We start from the raw sequence: 11,495 nt of genomic DNA on the forward strand, positions 1-11,495 counted from the left end.
ATGTTCTTATTTCAATATTGTGTTAAAAACACTTCCCTGTTTGATGTAACATGTTTGTGTATTATTCTGGTAGTGAGTGAGTATAGTCGAGCATACATGAAGACAAGTGTATGACGCTGCTGCACTTTTCACACGGTGATGGTGGTGGTGGTGGTGATGGTGGTGGTGGTGTTGGTGATGGTGGTGGTGATGGTGATGGTGATGGTGCTGGTGATGGTGGTGGTGATGGTGGTGGTGGTGGTGATGGTGATGGTGGTGTTGGTGATGGTGGTGGTGATGGTGGTGGTGGTGATGGTGGTGGTGATGGTGGTGGTGGTGGTGTTGGTGGTGGTGGTGATGGTGGTGGTGGTGGTGATGATGGTGGTGGTGGTGGTTTACCTGGAGTTTACCTGGAGAGAGTTCCGGGGGTCAACGCCCCCGCGGCCCGGTCTGTGACCAGGCCTCCTTAGGTCAGTGTCCCAGGATGCGACCCACACCAGTCGACTAACACCCAGGTACCCATTTTACTGATGGGGAACATAGACAACAGGTGGAAAGAAACACGTCCAATGTTTCTACTCTGGCTGGGAATCGAACCCAGGCCCTCACCGTGTGAAGCGAGAGCGTTAACCACCAGGCCACCACCACCACCACCAGGCCACCACCACCACCACCAGGCCACCACCACCACCAGGCCACCACCACCACCAGGCCACCACCACCACCACCACCAGGCCCCCACCACCACCACCAGTGGTGGTGGTGGTGATGGTGGTGATGGTGGTAATGGTGATAGTGGTGATGGTGGTGGTGGTGGTGGTGGTGGTGGTGGTGGAGGTGATGGTGATGATGGTGATGGTGATGGTGGTGGTAGTGGTGATGGTGGTGGTAGTGATGGTGAGAGGTGGTAGTGGTAGTGGAGGTGGTGGTGGTGGTGAGAGGTAGTGATGGTGATGGTTGAAGTAGTGGTGGTGGTGATGGTGATTGGTGGTGGTGGTGATGGTAGTGATGGTGAGAGGTGGTAGTGGTGGTGGAGGTGGTGGTGGAGGTGGTGGTGGTGGTGGTGGTGGTGAGAGGTAGTGATGGTGATGGTTGAAGTGGTGGTGGTGAGAGGTGGTGATGGTAGTGGTGGTGAGAGGTGGTAGTGGTGGTGGAGGTGGTGGTGGTGAGAGGTAGTGATGGTGATGGTTGAAGTGGTGGTGGTGAGTGGTGGTGGTGGTAGTGAGAGGTAGTGGTGGTGGTGAGAGGTGAGTCTGGTGATGGTAGTGGTGGTGGTGAGAGGTAGTGATGGTGGTGGTGGTGAGAGGTAGTGATGGTGGTGGTGGTGGTGAGAGGTGGCGGTGGTGAGAGGTGGCGGAGGTGGTAGTGGTGAAGGTGAGGATGGTGGTGGAGGAGGTGGTGGTGGAAGTGGAGATAGCGGTGGTGGAGATGGTAGTTATGGTGGTGGTGGTGGTGGTGGTGGTGGTGGTGGATGTGGTGGTGAGAGGTGGTGGTGAGAGGTGGTGGTGATGGTAGTGGTGGTGGTGGTGAGAGGTAGTGATGGTGGTGGTGGTGAGAGGTAGTGATGGTGGTGGTGGTGAGAGGTAGTGATGGTGGTGGTGGTGAAAGGTAGTGATGGTGGTGGTGGCAGTGGCGGTGGTGGTGGTGGTGAGAGGTGGTGGTGGTGAGAGGTGGTGGTGGTGAGAGGTGGCGGAGGTGGTGGTGGTGGTGAAGGTGGAGATGGTGGTGGAGGAGTTGGTGGTGGAGGTGGAGATGGTGGTGGAGATGGTAGTTGTGGTGGTGGTGGTGGTGGCGGAAGGCCAGACCAGGAATAGTAACTACCCAGCCACCATTGGCACTTGTGGCCCACCACACACCTGCCCACACCCTCCATACATCTGTCCCTACCCTGCCCACACCATCCACACACCTTTCCATGTCCTTCACACACCTGCCATCAACCTCCATACACCTGTCCACATCCTTCACAAACCTGCCCACACCTCCATATACCTGACAATCTCTACACGCCTGTCATCAACCTCCACACACCTGTCATCAACTTCCACATACCTGCCAACCTCGACACACATGTCATCAATCTCCACATGCCTGCCAACCTCACACACCTGTCATCAACCTCCACATACCTGCCAACCTCCACACACCTGTCAACCTCTACATACCCGCCAACCTCCACACACCTGTTATCAGCCTCCACATACCTGCCAACCTCCACACACCTGTCATCAACTTCCACACAACTGTCATCAACCTCCACACAACTGCCATCAACCTCCACACACCTGCCATCAACGTCCACACAACTGCCATCAACCTCCACACACCTGCCATCAACCTCCACACACCTACCATCAACCTCCACACAACTGCCATCAACTTCCACACACCTGCCATCAACCTCCACACACCTGCCCACACACCCTAAAAGATACATAAAGGAAGTTTTCTTAGCACCCCCGCTGCCCGATCTCAGACCAGGCCTTCTGGCGCATCAAGGCTTGATCAAAGCCTTGATCAAAGCCTTGATCAAAGCCCAGGCTTTCTCCCATGTCTTTAATTTTACTGATGTCCTCTAGGAGTGATTCTGTTGTGCCAGCTAGGGTACCATCATCCAGGAACCAGATATTGAGCTCGCTGGAGAGTGCTTCTGTGACTTCCTTGATGACCAAACAGAATAGAAGGGGGCGAGAGGGTCCCCCTGTTGCACGATCTCACACGAGTCAATTTCATGGTCCCCAAACAATAGTTTGGAAGTCACACTGTAACACGATTCTATGAAGGGATAAAGGGAAGGGAAGTTTCTATAAACTGTTTGGAGAGCAGCATCCCTTCTAATTTGAAAGCGTTGGCAAAGTCCAATTTGACCAAGGCTTTTTCATATATATATATATATATATATATATATATATATATATATATATATATATATATATATATATATATATATATATATATATATCAATAACACTGCACTAGCCAAGGACTCGAACCCATGCTGCTTTGGCCTGCCTCATGGTGGGCGAAATCACATGATGCCCTTATCCACTGGACCATACGATTCTTAAGAGTAGCGCATCCAGCGGAACTGGATGTTGTACTCGCTACCCAAGGACACACGATGGTGTGGATGACTCTAGGCTAATTTCATTCTAGTCCCTGTTTGGTGGACTAGTTCAACGAGCAGTATTTTATATTATTGGCTAGTGCAGTGTTGTTATTGATCAATACCACTCGTTCGTGGTAACAATAATATATATATATATATATATATATATATATATATATATATATATATATATATATATATATATATATATATATATATATATAACTGGGAGTGAATCGTCTGGGGAATAAACATGTTGGAAGTCTGAATGAATACGGGCAGTGAATGTTCTCTATATTTTCCGGCTCAGCAATCTCACCTACTTTGAATGAGATTGTAGGTATGCAACAATATTCCAGCTTAGAGAGAACAAGCGACTTTAAGAGTATCATCACTGGCTCAGCATCTTTTATCTTGAACGTTCTAGTTATCCAAACTATCATTTTCCTTTCGGTATAAAAGAACAACATTGTTTTGATCCATGAACGTGAGATCTTCTGACATTATTACTCCCAAGTCTCGCATACGGAACCTTAGTTCTAATGAATTATTTAAGTTTGTCTTGAGTAGTAGGGAAGATCCCGCTATGGAGAATCCAGCTACAGATTCTTTCCTGGTAGAGCAACCGAAACTTTTGTTCGTACTGAAAATCATATTGTTGTCTGAGACTCAATGGAAAAGTTGATCCAAATCCGCTTCAAGATTCGCGTACCCACACCTTTCACACAACCTTCCACACCCTTTGCACAACCCCCCACACATCTCACACAACTTCTATACTATTCATACAATCTCCCACTCTCCCCACAACCTCCCACACTCTCCCCACAACGTCCCACGCGTTCCACACAACCTCCCACACTCTCCACACAACCTTCCACACTCTCCACACAACCTCCCACACTCTCCACACAATCTCCCACACTCTCCACACAACCTCTCACACTCTCCACACAACCTTCCACACTCTCCACACAACCTTCCACACTCTCCACACAACCTTCCACACTCTCCACACATCCTTCCACACTCTCCACACAACCTCTCACACTCTCCACACAACCTTCCACACTCTCCACACATCCTTCCACACTCTCCACACAACCTCTCACACTCTCCACACAACCTTCCACACTCTCCACACAACCTTCCACACTCTCCACACATCCTTCCACACTCTCCACACAACCTTCCACACTCTCCACACAACCTTCCACACTCTCCACACAACCTTCCACACTCTCCACACAACCTTCCACACTCTCCACACAACCTTCCACACTCTCCACACAACCTCCCACACTCTCCACACAACCTTCCACACTCTCCACACAACCTTCCACACTCTCCACACAACCTTCCACACTCTCCACACAACCTTCCACACTCTCCACACATCCTTCCACACTCTCCACACAACCTCTCACACTCTCCACACAACCTCCCACACTCTCCACACAACCTCCCACACTCTCCACACAACCTCCCACACTCTCCACACAACCTCCCACACGCTCCACACAACCTCCCACACTCTCCACACAACCTCTCACACTCTCCACACAACCTCCCACACTCTCCACACAACCTCCCACACTCTCCACACAACCTCCCACACTCTCCACACAACCTTCCACACTCTCCCCACAACCTCCCACACGCTCCACACAACCTCCCACACTCTCCACACAACCTCCCACACTCTCCCCACAACCTCCCACACTCTCCACACAACCTCCCACACTCTCCCCACAACCTTCCACACTCTCCCCACAACCTCCCACACTCTCCCCACAACCTCCCACACTCTCCACATAACCTCCCACACTCTCCCCACAACCTCCCACACTCTCCACACAACCTCCCACACTCTCCACACAACCTTCCACACAACCTCCCACACTCTCCACACAACCTCCCACACTCTCCACACAACCTTCCACACAACCTTCCACACTCTCCACACAACCTTCCACACTCTCCACACAACCTTCCACACTCTCCACACAACCTTCCACACTCTCCACACAACCTTCCACACTCTCCACACAACCTTCCACACTCTCCACACAACCTCCCACACTCTCCACACAACCTCCCACACTCTCCACACAACCTCCCACACTCTCCACACAACCTCCCACACTCTCCACACAACCTTCCACACTCTCCACACAACCTCCCACACTCTCCACACAACCTCTCACACTCTCCACACAACCTCCCACACTCTCCACACAACCTCCCACACTCTCCACACAACCTCCCACACTCTCCACACAACCTTCCACACTCTCCCCACAACGTCCCACACGCTCCACACAACCTCCCACACTCTCCACACAACCTCCCACACTCTCCCCACAACCTCACACACTCTCCACACAACCTTCCACACTCTCCCCACAACCTCCCACACTCTCCCACACTCTCCACATAACCTCCCACACTCTCCCCACAACCTCCCACACTCTCCACACAACCTCCCACACTCTCCACACAACCTTCCACACAACCTCCCACACTCTCCACACAACCTCCCACACTCTCCACACAACCTCCCACACTCTCCACACAACCTTCCACACTCTCCCCACAACCTCCCACACTCTCCCCACAACCTCCCACACTCTCCACAACCTCCCACACTCTCCACACAACCGACCACACTCTCCACCCAACCTTCCACACAACCTTCCACACTCTCCCCACAACCTCCCACACTCTCCACACAACCTCCCACACTCTCCACACAACCTTCCACACAACCTCCCACACTCTCCACACAACCTCCCACACTCTCCACAACCTCCCACACTCTTCAGACAACCTTCCACACTCTCCCCACAACCTCCCACACTCTCCACACAACCTTCCACACTCTCCCACACTCTCCACACAACCTCCCACACTCTCCACACAACCTCCCACACTCTCCACACAACCTTCCACACTCTCCCCACAACCTCCCACACTCTCCACAACCTCCCACACTCTCCACACAACCTTCCACACTCTCCACACAACCTTCCACACTCTCCACACAACCTCCCACACTCTCCACACACCCTCCCACACTCTCCACACAACCTTCCACACAACCTCCCACACTCTCCACACAACCTCCCACACTCTCCACAACCTCCCACACTCTCCACACAACCTTCCACACGCTCCACACAAGCTTCCACACTCTTCACACAACCTTCCACACTCTCCACACAACCTCCCACACTCTCCACACAACCTTCCACACTCTCCCCACAACCTCCCACACTCTCCCCACAACCTCCCACACTCTCCACAACCTCCCACTCTCTCCACACAACCTTCCACACTCTCCCCACAAACTCCCACACTCTCCCCACAACCTTCCACACTCTCCCCACAACCTCCCACACTCTCCACACAACCTCCCACACTCTCCACACAACCTCCCACACTCTCCCCACAACCTCCCACACTCTCCACACAACCTCCCACACTCTCCACACAACCTTCCACACTTTCCCCACAACCTTAACTACTGGGAACGCTTGGAAGCACTTGACTTGTACTCGTTGGAACGCAGGAGGGAGAGATATATCATAATCTACACTTGGAAAATTTTGGAAGGAATGGTCCCAAATCTGCACACAGAAATCACTCCCTACGAAAGTAAAAGACTGGGCAGGCGATGCAAAATGCCGCCATTGGTACACTAAGAGAAAACACCATAAGTGTCCGGGGCCCAAAACTGTTCAACAGCCTCCCATCAAGCATTAGGGGAATTGCCAATAAACCCCTGGCTGCCTTCAAGAGAGCGCTGGACAGATACCTAAAGTCAGTGCCGGATCAGCCGGGCTGTGGCTCGTACGTTGGACTGCGTGCGGCCAGCAGTAACAGCCTAGTTGATCAGGCCCTGATCCATCGGGAGGCCTGGTCATGGACCGGGCCGCGGGGGCGTTGATCCCCGGAATAACCTCCAGGTAACCTCCAGGTAACCTCCCACACTCTCCCCACAACCTTCCACACAACCTCCCACACTCTCCACACAACCTCCCACACTCTCCCCACAACCTCCCACACTCTCCCCACATTGTTCACTCTTGTCTCTCAAAACAAGGTGAAATATGTTAGTGTGTTGACCAGGTCCAGGGCAGCACCTGGCACCTCTCCCAAGGTCCTCCCACCCACTCAAATTATTATTATATTCATGGGGAAGCACCAAAACCGTAAGGGTTATGCAGCGCCTGGTAATGGGAGGTAATCAAGTTTGATCCGAGGAATGAAAGGGCAATTCTAATTCCTCATATCAAGTCTTTTCCCGGAATTAAGGCACCTCAGTGTAGAGTTTTCCAGGAGGCATCAGGTATATCATGAAAAGAGGTCCAGATATGCTTTAAAAATCCATATGCAATGAGGAAAAATATATACAATGACAACAGTTATACTCACTAAGGTATATTTGTAAAGTGTGTACCTAATAAGGTATATATGTAGCATACTCAATAGAGTATATCTATAGACCATTTTCCCAGTAATGTATATTAGTACGAGGTATATCCAATAAGGGATTGTAAGCAAGCTCTCCTAGCTTTTCAAGCTTTCTGTCGTAGACCTATAACTTGTCATGAATCACAAAACTCTATCATCATTTGCTTGATGACGCCAGAATCTTTGAGAGTGACGTCAATCGAAAACAGAGGGAATCTTCAAGCCGATATACATCAAGTGTTCCAGTGAGCCTCAGACATCAATATGTGGGTTTAATGATGGGAAGGTTTAGGAGGAAATAAAGACTGGAACAAGTACAAGACAAACTTAAGTAATGCAACCGAGCGAAAGTTCGATGTGGGAAACTTGGTAGCGATGATATCAGAAGATGTCACATTCATCGATGACATCATCGTTGTTACTGCTACCGCAGTGAAAATGATGGGTTAGATAACAAGGACTTTCAAGACAAGAGATGCTGAGCCGATGATGATACTCTTCACTTGTTCTCTCCAGGCTGGAATAATGTTGTATACTAATGGTCAACTTCCAAGCAGAAAAGATTACTGAGCTACAAAACAAACACAGAACATTCACAGTCCACAGACATTCACTCAACCATCTGAACTACTGGAAAAGCTTTAAGTCTCTTCAACTGCAGTCCTTGGAATGCAGGTGAGAAATGAAATTCATAATTTATACCTGAGAAGTTCAGGAAGGACTGCTCCTAAACCTGCACTCTGAAATCACTCGGTATGTAAGCAAGAGACTTGGCAGACGGTGCAGAGTACCCCCAATAAAAAGCAGAAGTGTGACGAGTACACAGAGAGAGAACTCGGTAAGTGTCAAAGGTTCGCGAATTTTCAGCGCCCTCCTCCCTTCATGCGTAAGAGGAATTACCATCAAACCTCTAGCTGTCTTCAAGAGAAAACTTGATAAGTTCTCGAAATAATTTCCTAACCAGCTGGACTGTGCTTTGTACTTTGGACTGCGTGTGGCCAGCACCAACAGCCTGGATGATTAGATCTTGATCCACTAGGAGGCCTGGTTTGGTACTGGACGGAAAACATTTCAGATATCCTTCAGGTACAAACCTAATTAACTGTTACATTCGTTTATTATGAATTTTTGTGTCACTGACAAATACCCTGGAAGGAATAAAGTCTAGATTCCACATCTACCACAAACTACGGGTGGAGTGCAATATTACTCTATATAAACCTGTCTACGAGTTGCAGCAGTGATTGACACTAATCTCGCCAGTGAAAACCATTTTCTGATTGACGTACTATTGATCACTCTCTGTTGTACAGTGGTAGACTTGTTGTACAGTGGTAGACTTGTTGTACAGTGGTAGACTTGTTGTACAGTGGTAGACTTGTTGTACAGTGGTAGACTTGTACAGTGGTAGACTTGTTGTACAGTGGTAAACTTGTTGTACAGTGGTAGACTTGTTGTACAGTGGTAGACTTGTTGTACAGTGGTAGACTTGTTGTACAGTGGTAGACTTGTTGTACAGTGGTAAACTTGTTGTACAGTGGTAAACTTGTGGGTTGGAGGTCTAACTAATGACGGACCACGAATCTTGGAATTCTAATGAATTGTTACATTTTTAATAACGAATGTTCTGGTCATAATATATATATATATATATATATATATATATATATATATATATATATATATATATATATATATATATATATATGACCCGAACATTCGTAATATATATCTTACCGAACAGCTAAAACTGGTCAATTATCAAGAACGTATTTAAAATTAAGTCCTTTCTAAAATTTTCTCTTATACGTTTAAAGATATATTTTGTTTCATTTATGTTAATGTAAAAATTAATAATTTTATACCAAAAGAACCTTAGAAAACTTACTTAACTTCATTATAACAAGCTCAATTTAATTTAGCTTAATCCAACTAAATATATTTTAGATAAGTTTACAATAAATTAAAAATTAACTAACACAATGAAACATTTTTTCGTTAGGTTCAGAATGATTTTTGCGATATTGTTACATACACCAATTTTCGCTTGACTTATTCGGCAAGAAGAGCGTTGCTATTTAAGCCAAAAATCACAAGTTTTACCTATTCGGCACCCCACACAAACACACACACACACACACAAACACACACACACACACACACACACACACACACACACACACACACACACACGTCTACTCATGATGTGAAACTAGCGAGAGAGAGAAAGGAATATATATACTATTACAATATGCACACTGACACAGTAAACATACATAACACACATACATTTGCCTACCATATACACATAACACACATATACACAATACACACATATACACTTACCTACCATATACACAATACACACATATACACTTACTTACCACATACACAATACACACATATACACTTACCTACCATATACGTATATCTTTGTATTAAACAAATTTTTATTCATTTATAATTAATATTCTACTGTACAACTATGAAATAATTACTATCCTACTGTACAACTATGATATACTCGTTAGTGTTAAGTAGTCTGTAAGCCAATATGTTAAGTTGACCCATAATGCCTAGGCATAATAGAGGCTCTCTTTGCATTGCAACCCACTATTGTAAATACACAATCTTAATGTACTGTTTGCAAAGACATTAAATAAATAAAATAAATAATACACACATACACTTACCTACCATATACACAATACACACATACACTTACCTACCATATACACAATACACACATACACTTACCTACCATATACACAATACACACATACACTTACCTACCATATACACAATACACACATATATACTTAAAAATACACTTACATAACACACGTTTACAGAACACAAATACAATCTCATAAACGTAAAATACACATGCACCAGGAACAGTCATACATGTCATGCATGTTCTCCCAGCTGTAACTTTGACACCAACAGACAAACAAGTCCAGCGGAGATACACTATAATTACGAACATGTTTACAGCTTCATAAGGAAGTCTTCCATAGCACAAGTTACGTACAAACTATGTTTATTATAACTTAATAACCACCATCTACCATCAAGTATAATAACCACATCTTAACAAGTATAATAACTGCGTCTCAACAAGTATAATTGTCAGCATAGTTGCTGATCCCCTGTATAGGTTTTGTAGCATAGCGGAGTATCATAGTACCATCTATATGTATTATATAGACGACCCCTTGCTAGACTTAGCGGTTAACATGTGACGTCACATCGTGCCGCTTGTGGGCGGGAGTCACCCTGTCCCTCTCTCAGTCCACAGATAGACCTACAGGCAACAGGCTAGGCTGGGCCTTCCCCTCACAACTCTGCTAATATAAGTGAATACAACCCAACAAGTGTGTTCATCTCCAACCATCATATCTCCACGGAACCCTCTCAACAAATGGTGGCAACGGTGGTCGCGTAAATCTGATATTTACGCAGATGTACGGAGATTAACTTCTACTAGCCGACGGATATCTTGTGTTGACCGCATGGCGCCCTAAACAGCCAGCTACCTGTGGCTTGTAGGTCTATCCATGAACTGAGAGAGGGACAGGGTGACTCCCGCCCACAAGCGGCACGGTGTGACGTCACATGTTAACCGCTAAGTCTAGCAGGGGTCGTTTATATAATACATATAGATGGTACTATGATACTCCGCTATGCTACACAACATATACAGGGGATCAGCAACTATGCTGACATAATAACCACATCTTAACAAGTATAACAACTACGTCTCAACAAGTAAAATAACTACGTCTTAACAAGTATAATAACTACGGCTCAGTACCAAATGCAATAAAAAAATACTTCACTACAGTTTTAAGTGAGAAAAAATATAGTCATCAAATCCATACATGAGTTGACATGGCTGATCTGGCTGGCAGACTGCTGGCACCAACAG

General features: G+C 46.8%; 1 protein-coding gene across 1 annotated transcript; it reads left to right on the forward strand.

Annotated features, from left to right (window-relative positions):
• Window positions 1–287: 287 nt before the first annotated feature.
• Window positions 288–1,873, forward strand: LOC138853180 (uncharacterized; the record flags this gene model as incomplete). Its single annotated transcript, XM_070088484.1, has 2 exons — window positions 288–344; window positions 1,674–1,873. Coding segments are annotated over 2 exons (177 nt in total), but the record flags the coding sequence as incomplete, so codon positions are not given.
• Window positions 1,874–11,495: the final 9,622 nt, after the last annotated feature.

Source organism: Cherax quadricarinatus, chromosome 24 (assembly GCF_038502225.1).
Source record: "Cherax quadricarinatus isolate ZL_2023a chromosome 24, ASM3850222v1, whole genome shotgun sequence".
Taxonomy (NCBI): Eukaryota; Metazoa; Arthropoda; class Malacostraca; order Decapoda; family Parastacidae; genus Cherax; species Cherax quadricarinatus.